Here is a 20,821-nt window from a genome sequence, read left to right as displayed (position 1 = left end):
TGCGTGGGGCGTGGTGGGCAGGGCGTGGCGGCAGGGCGTGGCGGGGGCACCCTGAGCAAACCGCTAGCGGACGCGGAATGTAGCGCCCAGCCCAAAGGGCCTGAATGCCCTGAAGGGCGAACAAGCGGCGCGGGGGGCGGGGGCGGGGGCGGCGAAGGGACCCACGTCACAGCAGCTACATCTGACCTTGGCTCGCAGCGAGAGCGCGGGGGGCGGGGTGGATGGGGGTGCAGGGCTGGGGGTGCAGGGCGGGCAGGGGGTTGAAAGCGAAAGTGGAACGCACGTGGGGGGTGCCCTTGACCCGCCGTGTTGTCTGGCTGGAGGGGGCGGGGACGGCCGAGGGGGGCGGCGAGGGGGGGCGGCAAGCACCCCGACAACCACTGCAGCAACCTGTGGCTACATTCTGGCGCATTACAGGCCCCGGCTCCAGGACTGGCTCCAGGCCTGGCTCCAGGACTGGCTCCAGGACTGGCTCCAGGACTGGCTCCAGGACTGGCTCCAGTCGAAGGGTCCGGCGCGGCCAGGTGCCTCCCTGAGGCGCTGCGCAGCCTTCCAGGCCTTCCAGGAGCGTGAATAAGGAATGAGGCATCACTGTGTCGCGTGGGAGGGGGAGGGGTGGGTGCACGGCGAAGGTTTTGGGCGAAAAGGCAGACAGATCCACCGCGAGTCAGCTGGCCTGCTGTCCACAGTCCATGTCCAGTCCATGGCCTGGCTGGCCGTGCCCGCCGCCTGCAGCCCATGGCATGCCATGGCATCCTCATGGAGAGGGTTGTTGCCGCATGCTGTTATCGCCAGCCCTGGGGGTGGGGGTGGGGGCGCCGCGGTGGAGGGGGAAGCGGCGGCCAGATGTGGGTCGCGCAAGGACAAGGTCGCCACCCCACCCCCGGGTGCCCCCACCCCCACCCCCACCCCGACCCCCCGCGGCCACGCGCTGCCCGCTGCGCCGTGTTGATGCTCCAAGTGGACTGTTCCATTCAAATTCCCTCTAACTTTGCCGCCAATATTAGCGCACGGGATTCTCTTTGTCTCGTCTTTGTTTTGGCGTTGTTTTGGGGCTCTGTTTTGGCGCCGCGGCGGTGAAGTGGCCGGCCGGGCCGAGAGCTGGACGGGGTGACTTTGAAAGGACGTTCCCTTTCCTTTTCCTTTGAAGGGGGTGCGAGTGGAGGGGGAAGGGCAGCAGGGCCGGAGCTCCAGTGACCTAGAGAGGCAGGGCGGGGGTTCAGGGGGTTCGGGGTTTGAGGAGCCCTCTCTATACCCGAATACGCACTGGAGGGGCGCGAGGCACGTGCGGAAGTGGTGGTGTGGGTGGAGGAGCAGTGGGGGTGGGGGCGGTGGGGGTGGCGAGCGCCACCTCCGGGTTGACCTTCACCGCTCTAGTCCTGCTGGTGGCGCACCATGGAGCTAGGCCTCTATCCGGTCGGGCCCAGCGGCAGGCCGAGCATCGCCCCTCTGTCTCGCGCGCACGGCACGCCCCGCGAGAGAGAGAGAGAGAGAGAGAGAGAGAGAGAGAGAGAGAGAGAGAGAGAGAGAGAGAGAGAGAGAGAGAGAGAGAGAGAGAGAGAGACAGCAGCCCAATCGGCCCAGCACTGTTCTGCATTCCGCTGTGGGGTGCTCCACAGAGCCAGCATGCCACGGCACACCTTCTGGGGGGGGAAAACGGAAAATTTCTTTGCACTGCAAATTTTGTGAAATTAAAAAAAACGAGGAGCTATTCATAAATTGCACACATAAATATTGCGAGATAAAAGTAGGGTTGTACTGCTATTTGTGTACAAAGTAGGTTTGTTCTAACCGCTCAGGATATAACTCGGTTACAGGTCCGGCAGGGAGTTAAGGTCAGACCTGCTGAGGGCACCGTGGCACTAAAGCACCGCCCTGCCTGCCTGCCTGCCTGCCTGCCTGGCCGTGCGTGTCGGGCTCGGTGATTCACAGCGGACATCCAAAATGTGAGCGCGGCCTTCCCTCGGACAACACACTGTTCCCGCCAACAACAGGTGAGACCCCAAACGGGGCCCCGCGCCCCAGCCCCGCGCTCCAGTCGAGCGGGCCGGGCCTGGCTAGGGCCTGGCTAGGGCCTGGCTAGGGCCCCATCGGGGGCGCGGGGGCAGCAGGGCCAGGGCCAGGGACGGCGCCAGTCACGCCACGTCGCGTGCAGTCCCGCCAAAGGGCTCGGCAACGGACCCTTCCGGTCCTTCAGGAGGGAGCCCTGCGCTGCCGTGCCGTGCCGTGCCGCGCCCTGCACTAGAGGGGTGGACTTCGCCTTGGCCGTGAACGCGGTCCGGAATTAGCATGCCCTGCCATTTGCATGTCCGGCAGCACACTGACCCCCGCGCCTCGCGCCGCCAGGGTCCGCCTGGGGTCGGGGAGGGAAGGAGAAAAGAACTATGGCGGTGCCGGGAGTCGAACCTGCAGGGGGTGCAACGGATCAAAATATTTTCCTTATTAGCGGTCCCTCGTTTGCGGTCACCGTGGAGCGCCTGACGAGGCTCCGGGTAGGCAACCCTCTTGCACGGGTGGCGGCGGGTTGCCTACCTGCAGGGCGGCTGGCACGGCCTGCACCTACACTGCTCGCGTTGCGCATCCGCGTTATCGCCTCGCGCTTCGCCCAGCTGACTGATGCGTCGCTCTGTCTCTCTCGCACTCGTGGCACTCGCGGCGCGTCCCGTGCGGGTGCGAGAGAGACGGAGCGCCTCTCGGTGACACCGCACTGTCGGGCGGCCGGGCTCGCGGTGAAGGCCGTCGTATCGTCTATCGTCCCAATCGATCGGCATGGACTCATCATCGATTAATCGATTAGATTTGGCACGTGCTGTCTGTCTCTCTCGCTCTTTGTCTGGCCCGCGAGGCCGCCACAGTGTAATGAGGATACAGGAAAGTGGGAAAGTGGATTTCCAGGTGGGAAGCAAAGGCCCCCGGCCGGTTCGGGTCCCATTCCTATTTAGCGACTCTAGAGCTCGAAACGCGTCCGGGATTTTGACCGCCTCCACCGGTCTACTGGCCCACTAGCCCACCGAATCTACTGTTCTGAAGAATAACAATAAAGTTGTTTATTTTCCTTACGTTCCTCGCAACTATGACGTTGCCGAAAATTTCCTCTGTTCGCCGGCTTCGCTGGCTCGGCAGGCCGGGCCGGCTGTAGCCTCGTTGCCCAGTGTGCTTATCGGGCGCGTGAGCTCAACTCGAGAATTACGAGAAGCGCTCCAAATGTGACACGCCGCCCGGCCATAAACGGTCTCCCGCCTCTCTAGTGGACTCTAGCGGCCGTCTGCAGGCGGTGGCCGGGCAGTGCCAGTCGCACCTGCCGAGCTGCTTTCGGTCCGTTTCCGCGCTTTGCCTGCCTTTGCCTGCCTGTGCCCCTCGGCGCGCGCTCTCGCGGTTTTCATTGTGCCGCCGTTTGTCTCATCATCGTGTGGAGCCGAGCCGAGCCGAGCCGAGCCGAGCCGAGCGCTTCCCCTCCTACAGGGCCCTTCCCTGCCCTTCCCTCCCCTTCTCCCCTCCCGGCCGCCCCGCCGCCCCGCCGCCGCGGTCTGCCTGACTGCCTGGTGCTGCCGCGCCTGCCGCCCTCTCTCTCTCACTCTCACTGTCGCTGGCTCCCCTCCCTCACAGTGCCAGGGTCCGCGCGGGCCGGGTTCAGAACCCGCATTCAAGGACAAGGCCAGGCGAGGCAGCAGCGAGGCAGCGCCGGGCCGCCACGCCACGCCACGCCACGCCAGGCTGCGGCCCGAAGGCTGCCGAAGGCTGCCGAAGGCCCGAACGGCGGCGGAGACGCCCGAAGCTGAGGGGGCGGCCGTCGGGTGGGCCTTCGTGTTCGGGTCGGGCCGGTCGGGCCATGCGCTCCACGCCGCTCTGCGCGCTCTGCGCTCCGCTCGCCACGCCGGGCTGCGCCGCTACGCCGGGCTGCTACGCCGCCGCGTCGGGTCCGTCGGGTCGGGCGGCGCTAGTCGTAGGTCAGAGCGCCCGCTCAGCTCGCCCGCTTCAGAAGGGCAGCCGCCGCCGCCGTCCGCGCCGCGACGCCCCGCGACGCCCCGCGTGTACACGCCGAGCCGCGCGCCCCGAGCCCCGCGAGCCCCGCGAGCCGGCACCAGTGCAGTGACAAGTGCAGTGCGTCAGTGCCACCACCCACCCCATTGGATACGGCAAGAAAGTGCAGTGGTTAACGCCATGACCGGCCTGTGGGATTACTAACGTCTTGGACTACATCGGGTACCTCCGTCGGGTACCTGCCGGGTACCTGGGCCGCCTCTCCCATGCCGGCTTCTCTCTCGGACTACTACTCGATTCGATACCTCAAGGTCAGTTTAATAAGCGGCCGTGTGGCCAATGGGCTGTCTCATTTCCTGACGGTGGCGCGGGTATTTTATTGAGTGTTTACCCGCGGACTCGGATGAGTGCTGCCCGCTGGGTGTCTTTGGTAACCCGGTTCGGTCGACTGCGGGCCGTAGCGGGCCCGAGCGGGAAGGTGCCGAACCGTTCCGAACGCTCGCAAGCGACAGGGAAGTCCCACGTCCAGCCGACTGGTCGCTCAAGCCTGGACGGAACCCTCGGGTTCCGGGTTTGGGGTTTTTGAAACGCGGCCAGCTCCTGCGTCCAGCGACGCAGCTCGCTTCGGGGAGGAATCCATTGGTAGGGTCACACGTTCGGTTCGAGTCCTATTCAGCGACTCTGGAGCTCAAAACGCGTCTTGAACTCGGCCGCCTCCACCGGTCGTCTGGCCCACTGTGCGGCCCTTGGCCCTTGGGGAACGAAGGGTCCAGGCAGCCTGCACTCCGCGTCCTCCAGTATTGGGCCATCATCGGGTTACTATGACAACGGTCCGCAGCAGCCTCGTTATCAAAGGCCTTGGCGTGGCGGGCAGGCCGGGCAGGCCGGGCAGGCGGCGGTGCCGGTGCGCCACAATACACGTGCGATATGGCGGCGGGCCGGGCGGGCCTCCGACGACCTTGCCACATTCGGGGACCAGCAGCGGAGCAGCGGAGCAGCGGGCCACCAGGAAGCGAATTCGTCAGGATCTGCACGCCGGCGCGGCGCGGACGGCGCGGACCGAGGACACCGTTGGCGTCACCGTCACCATCGCGATGACGGACTGTACCGCCTTTTGGGCGGAACGCCGCGCCGCGGCCCGCGCGCTGCTTCAGTTTCCATCCTGCGGAGCGATCCACAGTGGGCCAGAAGACCGGCGGAGGCGGCCAAAACTGCGTGGAATCAGCCTGCTGGCGTGATGATGGCGGTCGCGGAGTCACGGAGTATCGTTTTATTAACGAGTCCGCAGCCCACGCAGGTGTTTTGGCCAAACGTCTTTTCGGCCCACTTTTTCGGCCTTTTTTTGGCGGGCCGCGCGCGGCGTAGGTGCGGTGACGGCGAAGCGGGCAAGCGGCCACTCTAGCACGCGAGCATCGGCCAAACTTTGGTCATTGAACGCCTGGCCAGGACCAACCGCTTCGCCATCATTTCGCATTTAGCGACTCTGGAGCTCAAAACGCGTCCGGGAGTTTGACCGCCTGGCCCACTGTGGGACGCTGGTTTGTAACAGTGTGCGCGCTGACCGAGTGCCGCGGTGCGATGGTACCTGCGATGCGCCGCGCTTCGCGGCACTACCCCTGAGCCACCCACGCGGGGCGGGGCCGGCGGGGCAGACACTCGCTAGCCGGTGTGCGGCCGCTCGGAACCAACAGCTGTTGTCGGCGGCACGGACTTGGAAGCGGGGCGGGGAAGGGAGCCTCCCCCGACAGCCGATTCCGAGAGTCGCTTTCGTCGCTCTGTCTCTCTCGCACTCATGCGGCGTCTCGTACAGGTGCGAGAGAGACAGAGCTACGAAAACGACTCTCGGAATCAGTCTCCTGCCGGTGGACGCCGTGCAACTTGCGTAGGGACGATTCCGCCGAGAAAAAAAGAAAAAGAAATTGAAATAAGGACGGTTGTGACGACGTCGTGCTGCTGGCCCATTCTTACGAGCTCCGGAGAAAAACTCATAAATGGATCACTCACTAAATTATTATGTAGTTTGTGCATATAGCTTTCGCGAAATCTAGCATGCGTTTTATAAAGCACGAATTCGTGCGTAACAAAGCCCATTGGGCGTGAATTCGTGCCTTTTCCGTGTATGCACTTCCATTTCGTGCAAAAGCTTTTCACGCGAAAAGCCACATGGTAACTCACTGTGCACTCAAGTCACGATGCTTTGACCGCCGTCCGAATTTGACGGTGCAGTCGCACCGAGTGCACCGCGACCGCAGCGCCACCTGTCGTCGCTTCGCGGAGCTTCGCGGAGCTTCGCGGAGCCGCCCCGCGTGACAGTGGGCCAGAAGACCGGTGGAGGTGGCCAAAACTCTAGACGCGTTTTGAGCTCCAGAGTCGCTAAGCAGGCCCCGTTTTATATATCTAAAAATATCTCCGAAGCTCCTGAACACTGCGAAATAAAGCTTCCTTCCGCCGGGACTGCTTGTTTTGGGGGGAAAATGTTTTATGTATCGCCGTAGACAGTCGCGCCTTATGACCGATTGTGAATAAGCCGCGCTGGTAAATATTTTGAAGGTCGCGCAGTGACTCGTTGTGTTTGCTTGTGTGTACACTGTACGCGGGCCAGATTGTTACGTCTCTGGCGGACAATTCGGGCAGACGTGTTTCCTTTTACTTGTGCCGCGCGCGTCGAGGAAGTAGTCCTTATGAGATGCAAATTGGCGCGCTGGCCGTCTGTTTTTCGGCGCGGCCACGCGGCCCGTCCGCGGCCCGTCCGCGATTTGGCCGAGTGCCCCGTTTCCCTTGCGACCGGCCCACCGGCCGACCGGACAAAAGGAACGCGATAATGCTATAACACGCCGCCGTCTCCAAGCCGCCGGATTGATTCACACACTAGTAGTACAGCACACAGTGGGCCAGAAGACCGGCGGAGGCGGCCAGAACTCTAGACGCGTTAGAGTCCTGTTCAGCAGTTTCGGCCGGTCTTCTGGCCCACTGTGGTTCAGTTCCAGCAGAGTCGCTACTGAAATCATTTTCCCGCTTGGGACCAGCCATTAGAGATTCGGACTCGCACTCCGCCGCCTGCCAATCGCAGGGTAGGCAACCATTGCCCCGCGACGCACCGGTGTCGCGCGGGCTTGCCTACCTCAGCCTGGCTGCCTAGGCAAGTCACCCGCACGGCTGGCAGGGTGTTGCCTAACCTTCAGGCGCCCCGCCGAACTCGAGAGGCTGGGCCGATTCGCACCCAGCCGAAGTCAGCGACTTTGCCGCCGCCTGGCCGCCCGGAGGTTCGAAACGCCTTCCTCCGACACACTGTTTCCTGGACCACCACTTGAACGCCTTGAGGAAGGTGGGTTCTTGAAACGCCAGCTTCCTCGCCTTCCAGTAGCGTTCCAAGCCCTTGAGCTCATTAAGTCCGGGGAGTCCCCCGAGGGAGGCCCCCCCCGCCCCGCCCCGCCCCGCCCCGCCCCGCCCCGCCCCGCCCCGCCCCGCCCCGCCCCGCCCCGCCCCGCCGGCCGCGCGTGGGTCTGGGTCGTGGGTGGGTCACTGCCGGAGACACGGCGTCGAGTGCGTGCTCGCGGTGCCGGCCGCGCCGCCCGCACCGCCCGCACGGACCCCGCGCCGCGGCCACACCCTTGTGGGCCTGTGGGTGTCTGGAAGTCTCGAGCAGCGCACAGTTACGCGCTTCTGGTCGCGCCGCCGCCGACGTGGCGGGGCGGGGCGGGGCGGGGCCGGCCGGGGTGTGCCGGCAGGCCGACGCGTCGCCGCCATACTGTACTCTGGGCTACTGGGTGACATTGAGCAGCCAAAACAAACGCCGCGGCCAAGGTTACGCAATAGGAAGCCTGTCTGGGGCGGGGCGGGGCGGGGCGGGGCGGGGCGGCTCGTCGGGTCGCCTCATCCTCATGTGCGGGTGTCGGCCGTGCTGGCCGTGCTGGCCGTGCCGGCGGACGTGGCCGTCGGCGTCCTCTGGAAGTCTGGAAGGGCGCCCCGCCGTCCCGCCGCCCCGCCGATAGCGTCATGGCCGTGGTCATGGCGGTGCCGCGGTGCGGTGCCGTCAAAGGTTCAGAAAACGAGAACAAACAAACATGCAAAGCGGGAATGAAAAGGAGGAGGCATCAGGGCGGCCGGAAGACGGCGGTTGTCGTGCACTCTGTGTGTGTGCACCCATTTTCACCCAATTTAGCTCTCGCCGGGCGACGGTGGCGCTTCGGACAGGCTAACCCGGCCGGCCTGGGCGGCCTAGACGGCCTAGACGGGCTGGACTCAGGTGGGGACAGCGGGGATGCGTCCAAGCGCAGCAGAAGCGTCTGCCGGCACACCCGCAGCCCGTCGGCGGCGGCGGCCTGCACCGGGGCCTCCACCAAACAGGAGTCTTCACTTTTAGACTTCTATTCTAGGAGCCGCGTGCCCGCCCTCCTCGCCGCCTTCCTATTCTGCCGTGTGTGTGTGTGTGTGGGGGGGGGGGGGGTACGTACCCGCGCCGCCGTAGCAGGCCGTCGGAGGAAGCGTTCCCTCCGCCGCGACCCGCACCGAGGCGCGGTGGCCGCCCGTCCTGCCACTGTCAAGGGCGATGGTTAGGACGGCCAGGACGTGGAACGTCGCCCTGGACACGGTCTGGACGTTCTGGACGACGCCTGACTGTGATCCTGGCTGAGCAGCCCGTGATGGACGCCGTGGATGCTCACCTGGGTCTGGTTCACTTTGAATGGCCCACTGCCTGGTCGTTGTGCTTGCTGCTCCTTTCGACGATGTTATTACTTATCTGGCTTTGGGTGGCTTCATTATGTTTCTGCTACGCTACACTCGGTCAGTGGACGAATGCCAGTGCCGTGCCGGCCGGCCGCAGGCTTCCCGTCCAGGCTTACGTAAGTGGGCCCTGCACACACACACTCACACGCACGCAGTGCAGTGGAAGGGACAGGCCAACCCCCTTCTTGTTCCGTTCCGCTCCAGCCCGCCCGGCGGCCACGGCGGCCACTCGCTGGGTATCGCTATCTCTCTCTGCCGCTGTCCGTCCTCGTCGCACTCGCGCGGCATGGCGGGGCCGACGGCCCGCAGGACCAGCAGACCGACTCGCTCCGTCTCTCTCGCACTCACGCAGCGTTCCGAATCGGTGCGAGCGAGACGGGACGACCAAAACGACTCGGTCGGCACCGCGTGGCGGCGGTACTCGAAGGGCCAGGGAGAGAGGGAGGGAGGGGGGGGGGGAGGGCCAGACACACCCGAAGGGCAGAGCCCGTCCAAGGCGGAGGGGAGGGTGGAAACTCGGTCACACAGGAAGGAGTAGTTGTCGGCTACGTGCTTGTCAGAGAGAGAGAGAGAGAGAGAGAGGGGGGGGGAGGAGGTCACCCACTGCAGCCACACTGGGCGTCATCATAACGCTGGCCTACTACTGATGAGACATTGGAAGAAGAGGGGGGGGGCGTTATAAATATCCTTGTCCCTCGCGGCGTGGCGTACAATTGAAGGACCGCAGCGACGCCGGAGACACGCGAGACTTGCGCGTGCCGGCCGTGCCCTGCCTTACAAGAATAGCCGCCTTGCCGCCAGCCCCACGCACTCAGACGGCCCTGGAGAGAGGGAGGGCTTTGGGCCTGTAAAGCCTCCCACGCCGCGGCCGCGCCGTGACGAGCCGCCGTGTCGCTGCACCGCGCTGCAGGGGAGGTCCCGGCGGCCTGTCTCTCTCGCACTGTGCGTCGGGGAATTTTCGGACGCGGGAAACAAATTCGCCCATGCGACAATTTCAAAGCGGTCCTTCCAATTGCAGCAGCAACTGATTACATAGTGGAAGTTGTGCAAGAAGTTTCACATTTGGAACCATGAGTAGCTATTGTTGAGCAGTTTGCAACGCTAGCTTCGGTTCGCGCTAGTCTCCGTGGCTTTCGGTTTAAATGTTTAAAAGTCCCGCCGGGCCGCGCCGGGCGTTGTGTGTGGGGGCACTGAATGATGGCTCCGCGCGTACCCCAGCGCGGCCCAGCGTGGCCCTTGGTGAGTGGGTCGAGTCGGATGGCCAGCAGGGCCAGCAGGGCCAGCAGGGCACCAGGGCCGGTACCGACGGGCCCCAAACGAAGGGCTCGGAACGAAGGGCCCCCACGGGCCCCCAGTTTCCCTTTCTGTCCGAAGGCCCTTCGTCTTCCCACTCGCCCACCTGGACGTACTCTCCCTGCCTCCCGGTTCGCGCTTGGAGGTATTTGCCGAGGATGATCCACTCGGGGTTTCCGGTTTCCGGTCTGGAGTACGGCACGGTCCGGCCATCCGTTCCGGTCACGGAGTATCACAGTGGTGTTGCGCCACCGACGCCATTTTGCCTTTTTCTTTCTCTCTTTGCGACGGCACGGAAATTAGTCGAGCCTCGCTGGGAGAGGTGGACAGGGGGAAAGAAAATTCACAGAGAGAGAGAGAGAGAGAGAGAGAGAGAGAGAGAGAGAGAGAGAGGGGGGGGGGATGCGTGTGTCACTTTCCGTTTCACCATAGGAGCATCGTTGTTGCGTGGTACGCCGGTGCTGTTTAGCGACTCTGGAGCTCAAAACGCGTCCAGAGTTTTGGCCGCCTCCACCGGTCTTCTGGCAAATCCACTGTGCGCTGGCTTGTCCGAGCCTGTCCCACATTCGGCGAAACTCTTTGTCGCTCTCAGTCAGACGCGTTTCTGCGTAGAGGTCCCTCGTTCTGGCGAAATAAACACGTTGAGACCGTGCCAATACAAGCCTAGCCTGGCCGCGCACAGCTTCCGAATCTTAGTCGGTCGGAGACTTCGGCTGACCGTCCGGCCGGAGAGGTCATACTGTTCTCCCCCCAAGGTGGGCGTTGATGTCTCCCCTTGCTTCCCATTACACCATTCTTCGGTCGGACGCACTCACACAGGCACACACAAACTCACTCAGGCACACACACACACATACACACACACGCTCACGCCCAAAAGCCCTCGGTCCGTCGGTCCGTCCGACTGGTCCACCAGCTGACCTTGAGCATCCTCGGTTCCCCCTTCCAGCCCCCTTCCCCCTCACAATCCTCTCGATCCTCGACTCTCGCTTTCGGTTGTCCCTTCACGTGCGTCCAACATAATGGGGCTTCATTAGGATTGGGTACTCTCTCAAAAAATTTGTCGATTTTTTTTTAAAGTTTTTTTTTTGCGAGTAGTCGCGAGTTGAAGCGGAAGGGAAAATTAATATTTAAGCGTGTACTCGCGTGGCGCGCACGCTCGCTCATTCAAAGTCCCTGCGTCGCGCACGTGCAGTGCAGGAGCAGGGTTGACTCATTTACAGTGTGCATGCGATCAGGTTATGCCGAACACGGAATCTCACTCTCGCGTTCGAATGCGGGCGGCGGGCTCGCTCGCGCCGGCCGCCGCGCTTGAACTTGAACTTGGACTTGATCTTGGTGAGCGGCGGGGCGGCCAGGCGGCCAGCCGTGGCGGCGCCTCGAACCTGTTTGCAGCGTCATAGCGGCGGGCGGCGGGGCGGGGGCAGCGCGGTAGTGCAGTGTAGTGGGGAGAGTGGAGTGTGGAGAGTGGCGGGCGGACAAAAGGCAAAACGCCCTGCTTTTGTTGTCGGCGCGACCGGGAAACGGGAATGGGATATTTCTAGTTTTACTGTAGGCACGACAGATCTAAAAAAAACAACTTAAATTAAATTAAAATTACTACAATTAAATAAAAAATTAATAATGTGGAAAATTTTGGGACAGTATGCCTCACCAAATCGAATTCAAAAAGTGCCCATAAAAACAGTTGGCGTTCCGTTTGATTAGTCTAGCTGATTCGTTTTCCAAACCCGTTTGTCCCGGGCTTATTTTAATTGACGAGTAATCTCGGAAACTGTAGGTCGTAAAGTTATTTCCACCTCGCCGAGTCAAGGCCTCCGCCACCGGCAATGCTTGTCTCTGTGTCGCGGCCGGAAGCCCTCGCGCTGCCTACACTGTACTACTACCGAAAGGATAACAGTGGTGTTGCGACAAACAGCCCCTACAGTGCACAGGAGGCCGTCGAAACACTAGACGCCCGAGTCTCTAAACAAGACTCGAACCGAACGTGTGACCCTACCAATGGATTCCTCGTTCGGAGAGCAATCCATTGGTGGGGTCACACGTTCGGTTCGAGTCCCATTTAGCGACTCTGGGGCTCTAAATGACCGCCTCCACCGGTCTGGTAGCCCACCTTGCAGTGGCAGCGAGTGAATCGATTAATCGAATTACGGAATTTTCCGATCCCCCCGGCCGGCATCCCGGGCGGCATGCGGAAGCACGGGTTCGTCAAGGTCCAGATCTGACGAAGGGGACCGGGCCGGGCGGGGCGGACCAAGTTGCCTCTCATATTTTGGGATAAAGATGTCTGGCCTTGGGCAAGTGCTGGACAAAGGGCAGAGCCACGAAGGCTCACGACGCGTCGAAGGGCTCGTCCAGAGGGCCGAGGGGCCGAAGGGCCCGGAGGTATGTAGACAAGGGCATACACAAGGTGAAGTGGACGGGGTCCCAATCGGGCGTGCACCCGGACCCAGGGCATGCCCAGCGCGGCCCTGCCCTGCCCTGCCCGGCCCTGCCCTGCCCAGGGCCAGACACCCGAAAGAAAAGAAAAGTGCGTCCAGACGGGGAAACGAGAACAAAAAGGTACCTACCGGGGTCCTGGGGGAGCGGGGGTACACCGCGTTGCCTCTGGTTACCTCATTCCAGGGAGGCGAACGATGCGACTGGGGAGCCGGCTATCGGTCGGTACCCGCGTGGAACGGTTCGATGACTGGTCGATTACCGGCGTTCGATGTTTGGCAAAGCGCCTTCTTCGCCTTGCAAGGACTCGCCGCGACCAATTCAATTTTGTTGCCTTGTCTGGAAATCGTGGGCGGCCACTGCGTCCAAGCATCTCCCAACGCGCTGGAACTTTGAAGTCCCTGTTCTTTCCTGCCCCGCCCGAACTTCGAACGCGAAAGCTGTGTCTCGCAGGGATTGTTTGTTGTGCGTGAATCGAGGTGACCCCCGCCTCTACCTGTTCCAGGCCGCCGACATGACCCCCGGGATGGCCAACTCGGACGCGTCCGAGGACCACGGCATGGAGCACGGCATGGACCACGCCATGGACCACGGCATGGACCACGGCCTGGAGCACGCCATGGACCACGGCGTGGAGCACGGCCTGGGCGACGAGCACGGCAGCACGCCGATGGCGCCGCCCCTGGGGCCGTCGCCGCCTCAGGCGCACCCACTGCCGCCCATCCACCTCAAGGAGGAGCCGCCCATGGACCAGGGCGAGATGTCGCAGCTCACGCCGCCGCCGCCGCCACCGCCGCCGCCTCCGCCGCCGCCACCGCCGCACAACCCCCACCCGCACATCACGCTCAACCCGCAGCACGCAGCGCCGACCCACTCGCCCCTGGGGCCGCCGCCGCCCCCGCCGCCCCCGGCGGAGCAAAAGTACAGAGACTTCCGAGTGCCGCCGGCGCCCCTCGTGTCCTCGTCAACGTCCTCTCCGCCGTCGTCGTCCTCGTCGTCCTCGTCGACGCCGTGCTCCGTGATGCGGCCGCCGCCGCCGCGGCCCCCGCACTCCCACGCCAGGAGCAAGGAGCGGGCACACCGCGAGGAGCCGTCCAGCTCTATCCCAGACCTAGGTGAGTCTCACTCACACATGCAACACGCGCCGCTCGAACGCGTGCAAACACACACACACACACACACACACACACACACACACACACACACACACACACAACACACACACACACACACACAGTATGAGCTTCGTGCGAAATGTACGCATCCGTGGGCAGGTATCTCGTTGTATCTGGTGTGACGGGTACACGCGCAGGGCCTGCCGCCTGACGCCGCCGGGAACCAGGGAGAGGAAGAGAGAGGGAGAGAGAGGGGGAGAGGAGTGGGGGGAGGAGGTGAGAGGGAAAGGCAGGGAGGAGAGGGAGAGTGAATGACCGTGGCCGCTTGCGCCGCCTGCCGAGTGTGGGTCGTTGCCACAGCACTCGGAGCACTGCGGCAGCGAGGCGGCGGTGGAGCCCTGGCGGAGCCCTGGCGGAGAGCGCGCTCCGACATGGAGCAGTCGCACCCCTTTGTCCACATGTCTCCAACAGTTTCCAACAGTCCGGGGTGCGAATACTAACCCCTTCGGTTGTCGCGATCTCGTTTTTTCCCCGCCGCTGTTTTGAGGTTTGCGCCGACTTTGCGAACAGAACGAACACAGTGTAGGATCTAATACAGAGCCTGATTGAAGAACACTAGACAGGGACCTCAGCCTGGTCGCGCGCTCGGATGGACAGACAGGTCATTCAACCTCTAGACGCTTAGAGACGCGCTCGGCACTTGAACTTGAACCTGGGCGGGCGGAGGTCGCATAGATCGGGATAGAGCGGAGAGAGTGAATAGTCTCGCGCGAAGGTCACTGCAGCATGCAGGTCATGGGCCGCCACCCCCACCACTGTCTGGCTCTGCTCGGCTCTGCTCGGCTCGGCTCGGCCCGGCTTGGGATGCTGCGTCGCCATTGGACAGCAACTTGAGCCCCTGCACCGCGGCCCCGTGGCCCCGCGGCCCCGCCCACGGCGTCATCCTCTGCGCTTCGATGCTTCGCTTGCTCTGCTAGCACTCACTGTCGCGATTCGTGCTCTTGATCCCCTCCGTCCGAAGCCCCATTGATGCGGTGCGCTTGGAAACGTTGCTATCCAAGTGGTCGGCGGGAGGCACTTGCTTCACGAAAAAGCCCTTTCTGGTGGAAGTCCAGCCCAAATTCTGGTGAAATCAAAAAAGTCCTTGGTGATGTAGCAGGTCAGGCTGGTCGTCCAGGACGCCGCCTGGAGCAGTGTGTGTGCGCGTGCGTGTGTGTGTGGCTCGGCTATCTCAACCCTTTATCTTATCCCGCCTGCAGGCAGTGCGGCAGGAAACCCTGGAAACGCTGTCAACCCGCCGCCGGTGCACCTCGAGTAGTGCGTCGCGGTGCAACCAGTGTGCCAGAAGACCGGTGGAGGCGGCCAAAACCCGGACGCGTTTAGAGCTCCAGTCGCTAAATGGGACTCGATTCAAACGTGTGACCCCACCAATAGATTGCTCTCCGAACGAGGAATCCATTGGTGGGGTCACATGTTTGTTTCGAGTCCTGTTTAGCGACTCTGGAGCTCAAAAACGCGTTCAGAGTTTTTGCCGCCTGCGCCGGTCTTCTGGCCGTCGGCAGTGCAGTGTAGGCGCGGCGCAGGCTGTCGGAGGCCTCGCTGGCGGCGCGTGGCGTGGCTTGGCGGGCTGCGCCTGGCAGCCCCGGACAGGCCAACCGCAGACCGCTCCCGGCCAGCGGGCTGCCTGCCCCCACGGCGCGACACGGCGCGACGCGCTCCGTCTCCTTCTAGCCGCCGCAACTGTTTGCTTTTTAGTTTGCCCGTCTCTGTCTATTTGCCGCCCTTTGTGGATCGCCTAGTCTACTGGCACCGTGAACGAAATTCCTGCTCCCCTTCTACCTTGGCGCGAGCCTTGGCGTGTCCGCGGCCTCCCCTCCGCCCTGGCTGGCGCTGCCGGCGCTGTCGGAGTCCGAGACCCGCGTATCGTCGCCGGCAAGGCCGCGCAGTTACGGCAGCCTCGCCGCGAGGGTTGAGGGTGGGTCTTGGCGAGGGTTGTCCGCCCGCCTGTCCGCGCGAGGGTGTGCTCGCGCCACCCCAAGGGTGGAGGCGCCGGCGTCCCCGCCCCGCCCCGCCCCGCCCCGCCCCGCCCCGCCCCGTCCCGCCCCTCCCCGCCCCGTGGCGCCGCGCCCCGCCCCGTGGCGCCGCGCCCCTGCCCCGCGCAGTGCAGCGCACCGCACCCTAGCGACTCGCACATTCCCCTACACTTCGACCGGGCGGCCCGCCGCACCCTGCCAAAAGTTTCGACATCCAAAAAACTTAGAAAAAAAAATAGAAATGAAAAAATTAAAAAAAGGCCAAAAAAAAAGGAGGCGTGTTTCATAATTCTGTTACAAGTTACGCTTTATTTGTTATGATTAAGTACGTGCCAGAAAATTTTAAAGAAAGGAAAAACACGAAAAATATTGTTGAAAACATCTGCTTGAAGAAAGTAAGCAGCACGCTGCCCTCGCGTGACGGTGACGGTTCTCCGGAACGCCTGCGAACTTCTGCGACCCACGTCGACAGGAATCCTTGAGACAAATTACGGACTTTGGTTCGCTTTGCGGTTCATTTCGCTGGGCCGCGACCGCCGCGACGCGCAGCCTTGGAAACCTCCCGCATCCTCTCGCTTCAAAGTCTCCGTACGGACGGCCTGGCTCTAAGGCCTGGCCCGACCACGCACGTGTAATATCAATTTGTTGTTATTGCCTCCGCGCGCCTTCGGCCGCCATCTTTGTTATTCTTGTTGTTGGATTTGTTGTTTTTCGTCTCGCATGCGCCACGCGCTCGTCCGCCTGGATTGTGAAGGATTTGGACCGAGGGAGGGATGGGAGATTCTGACGGCATATATTAGTCTGGAGCGAAATGTTTTAAGCACATACAGTGACCAATAGAACAACGCACCACTTTTTAAACACAAATTTTTTGACCTTAAACAACAACGGTGACGTGTAGTGGCCTTGCGTGTGTCCGCCAGCGCCTTTGTGCTAAATCGTACTGCTCGCGCCACTGCAAGGCTGCGAGGTCCCTGACCTTACAGTGCGTGAACTTGAACTTGACCAATAACAGCGCCCAGCCCCCGCCAGGCCGCGGAGGCCGCGGCAGGGTGACTCGGCCTCCAGCACGTCGTGTGCGGTGCCGCCACCTTGAACCGCAGCGCGACGCAGCGCCACCGTATCGGACGATCGGGGTGCGAGGCACCGCGCTCCTGGCGGCTTACTGCCGAAAAGTTTTGGGTCCCTCTGCCAGCCGCCGCACGCGCTTAGACACACACACACACACACACGCGCGCGCGCGCGCGCACGGGGGCAGCATCTGGGATTATAATAGTGCCGTAAATCTTGGCCCACACGCACCGCACCCTCGGGGCCTTGTGGCAATACTCGCGACGGGGAGGTGAGGCGCCTCCACGCCCCGCCCCGCCGCCCCGCCAACCAAGTTGTATCAAAATCGAACGCTGTGGCCGTGGAGTCCCCCGAGTCCCACCAGGTGACGCCACCGTGAGGCAAGGTGCGGTGCTGTATGGAAAATCGCGTTTAGAGTTTTGGCTGCCGGCGCCGGTCTTCTGGCCCACTGTGGGGCGTTCCGGCGCTGCAGAGACGATCGAGACGCTGTCTGACGATAACGGCGTGGAACACGTGTCTGTTTACGCGTGTGGCGGTTGGTGCGACCGGAGCGTGCCGGCGAGGCCGGGCGAGGCCCTGCACGCCCTCCTGTAGGTGCGAGTGACGCGATGCAGCGCCCGACTCTCCTTCTTCCCCCTCGCCCTCCCGATCCTGGTGCCGGTCCTGGTCCTGCAGGATGCTCTTCCTTCGGGATATCGAACCGAGGGAGCGCCGCCTTGGGCCCGGGGCCTAGGGGTGGGACTGCAACGAGAAGACCGGCCGCGGGGCGGGGCGGGGCGGGGCGCCCCAGCTGCATCGCCTCGCGCCGCGTCTAGCCGCCTTCAGGCGAGTCGCTGGACGCGATTTCGCGTGGCTCCCAAAAAAAAAGAAAGGAAAAAAGTGTTAAGGGGAAGTTTTAATTTTTTTCCGGTCGCGTTCTTGCATGTCGCTTGTAATCCACGGCGGCCCCCACTGAAGAACCCCTCCTCTGGCCGTGTCCGCGCGAGGGGGAGGGAGAGGGAAGGAGAGAGGCAGACAAGGGAGAGAGAGAGAGAGAGAGAGAGAGAGAGAGAGAGAGAGAGAGAGAGAGAGAGAGACAGGGAGAGGGGCGTTATGTCAGGCCTGCCTCACATCAGTCGTTCGCGGGGTGTGCGTTCGACGAGCTTTAATGTTCCATTTCCTGATGCAAGCGGAGGGATGGCTACGGAGAGGGTTGCTTTTTGATCCGGCATCGGCCGGGCAGGGGGAGGGGCGGGGGTGGCAGCGCCAGCTAGAGCAGCTAGCCAGACCCGGACCTTGAAACTTTTATTGCTCATCAAATGAGATTTACATACACTTTGGAGGTGAAAAGCGAAGCGCGGTCGGCACCGCACCTTATTATTGTTTCCGGCCCGAGAAGGAAAGTGGATTGTGAAAGGCGTTCCGTTTATATCGCGGTCTGAATAAAAACATTTCATCTCCACCGCTCTGCTTGGCTTCGGGAAAAATATTTGCTGTCCTTTTTTTTTCGGAGTGCCTTCCTTTCCTTTCCTTTCCTCTGCTTTCGAGGATTGCTCGGCTCGGCCTCCACGTGCGCCGCGCGCTGCGGTGCGCGGCTTGAGACGGAGGGCACCTCGCTTTACACCACGATTGTTGTTGTTGCTGTTGCTGTTGCTGCAGTTGCAGCGGTCGCGCGGCGCCGCTGCGGCGCGCTGTAGCAGCGGCCGCTGTCCGCCCGTTGCCTGGCAACACCCCAGGCATTAGGGGAGGGCTGGCTGCGCGCTGGGCCCGGGCCGTGCCGCCGTGCCGGCCGTGCGCCCCGAGGGGTGAGCGGTCTAGGGGTTGCGCAGTGCAAGGTGAAGTTGAGGGGGTGGCGCCACGGCGCTTGCGCTCGCTTGCCGCCACTGCCACCAGGCCGGCCGCGCGAGCCGCGCTTGCCAGCCCGACAGCGAGCCGGCAGCGCCAGGGTGTGTCAGCCGTGCACTCGCGTCACGATCGATGGCACTCGAGCTATGCTGCACATCTTGCGTCGAATTTCAAACGAAAAAGTTCACATTTCTAATTTGTCAAAAAATGAAATTTCTAATTTGTCAAAAGAATTTAAATTTCTAATTTGCGCGAAAAAATTCTAGTGTGTCCAAAAAGTAAAAATTCCATTTCGTCGAAAAAATAAAACTTTTCCACTAAAACTCTAAATTACATCGAACTTTTAGTTTGTCTAATCGCCATATTTTCTCTTGTCCCGCCGCGGGCTGCTCCTCCCCACTTTCGATGGCCAGCTGAGTTTCCCAGATTTCCACAGAGCGCACCCCTGGCGTGCATGCGTTGCTGCTTGTTGCATTTTAATTTTCCGGCCTTTACACTCGAACGGCGGCGCTGCCTCGGCGGAGGCAGGGGGGGGGGGGAGGCGAATCATCAAAAATGCGAAATGCCACGACTCGAGGCAGCCCAGCCCAGGCGTTGCCGCGGGGCGAGCGGGGCGAGCGGGGCGGGCGGCAGAGGGTCGCGGCGGGGTGTGTTTTCTTTCCATTTCATTTGTACGCCCCGCCGCAAAGTACGCCCCACGCCCGGCCACGGCCTGCTCAGCCGCGTGTGCGAACGCGTTCAAGTGCCAATGAGTCCATCACCTCCGACAACAACAACAGCAGCGTCGTCTGCTGCCGCCGCCGCTCCCCCGGCGCGACGCAGTCACGCCAACCTTGAAACTCAATTTGCGTCAGTGACCACATCATCACCCTTCCTCTCTCTCCCTCCCTCTCCCTGCCCTTTCACTCCGCGGCGTCCATTCACCCCGTCTGGCGGAGGGGAGGGGGGGGGGGAGTGTAGGGCTGGGGGCGTAATGGTGGAGGAGTGTAGGGGCGGGGGCGGCGTCGGAGTGTAGCGGGGTAGTGCAGGTGTAGTGTGATGGAGGCATGTTGGTGTAGTGCAACGGTTATTCGGGAAGTGTGTGGCTGCGAGAGGAAGAGAGAGAGAGAGAGAGAGAGAGACGGATGGTCGGTGGCCGAGTCTGGCCGTGGCCTGACCCGATTTCAAACCAATTTCTCTGCCCCGGAACAACCTTGTGTGCTGCACTGCCGTGCCCTGCTGCCGTACGTGGCCGGTCGCAACATTGTCGGGCTCGGTAAGTCCGCTGCAGGGGCGGCGCGGGGGCGGCGCAGGGAGGGGTGCTGAGGCTGCCGACGCCCGGACGACCGGGCAGCGTTTTACGGTGGCCGTGACGGGCGTAAAGCCACGTGGGGCGGCGGGGGCGCGAGCACACACGGACAGGCAGACGGACAGACAGACAGACAGACGGACGGGGTGAGCGATGCACCTGACCTGCTGCAGCGAGCCCGCATGTGGACCCGCCCGCCTGCTGCCTGCCCTTCGTGCCCTCCTCGCCTTCCCCGCCGCGCTGCTGCGAGATAATTCGACCGAGATCCGAAGCGCACAGCGCGCTCTCTCCAAGCCTCCGCCACCCATGCAGAGGACCACCCCACTTCCACCCCTATCTCATCAGGCTGCGCAGCATTATTATGCATACCTATATATCCCGGTCGTTTCATGACCTCCTCACACACACACACACACACACACACACACACACACAGCCACCCTCGTCACACGGACACGAGTATTACACGCACGCGCTCACACACACACACACACACATGCTTTACTCCCGCGCCTCCCCTGCTACACGGTACTAACACTCGCAGGCCACATACACGTAGACCACGTCAACACACACACTCACACACGACCTTTGTCCGGCCCTGCTGCGTCTTCCTCGCGGTCCGAAAGCGAAAGTCGTGCAGGCGCTCGGTGTGGTGGATCGCCCCTTGGAAGAGGGAGGTGGGCGTCGGTCGATGCGACGCATCGCGCAACGCATCGCGCAACGCCGTGGACGCGTTTCGGGACCCGCTGGCCGCGCCACTCGAAAAGGAAAACGGTCTCCAGTGGGTCTTGAACCCGCGGCCGGGTCGGTCTAAGAGAGAAGGGCGCTTTGAACTCGGCAGTGCACCCTGACCTGCGGGATACCTGGCGGGCGTGGCCGGCCTGGCCGCCCCCCGCGACGACGCCAGGACGACGCCAGGACGACGACGCCGAGCGCGGCCGCCACCAGGACGGCCACGTCCACGCCCAGGGCGCCCAGGGCACTCACGCGACCCTACTATGTAAACATGTCGTGTGTCCTTATCGCTGCCTTTCACCGTGTCCGCC

At 62.7% G+C, this 20,821-nt stretch overlaps 1 protein-coding gene across 1 annotated transcript; it reads left to right on the top strand.

Annotated features, from left to right (window-relative positions):
- Nucleotides 1–4,031: 4,031 nt before the first annotated feature.
- LOC117651955 (copper resistance protein B-like) lies at nt 4,032–14,874 on the top strand. The gene is made up of 3 exons (XM_034396582.1): nt 4,032–4,292; nt 12,947–13,196; nt 14,816–14,874. The coding sequence occupies exons 1-3, from the start codon at nt 4,248–4,250 to the stop codon at nt 14,872–14,874; spliced, it is 354 nt and encodes a 117-aa protein (XP_034252473.1). The 5' UTR covers nt 4,032–4,247.
- The last annotated feature ends 5,947 nt before the right edge of the window (nt 14,875–20,821 follow it).

This window comes from Thrips palmi, unplaced genomic scaffold (assembly GCF_012932325.1).
Source record: "Thrips palmi isolate BJ-2018 unplaced genomic scaffold, TpBJ-2018v1 HiC_scaffold_6, whole genome shotgun sequence".
NCBI classification, from domain to species: Eukaryota; Metazoa; Arthropoda; class Insecta; order Thysanoptera; family Thripidae; genus Thrips; species Thrips palmi.
This window is presented reverse-complemented; position numbering and strand designations above follow the sequence as displayed.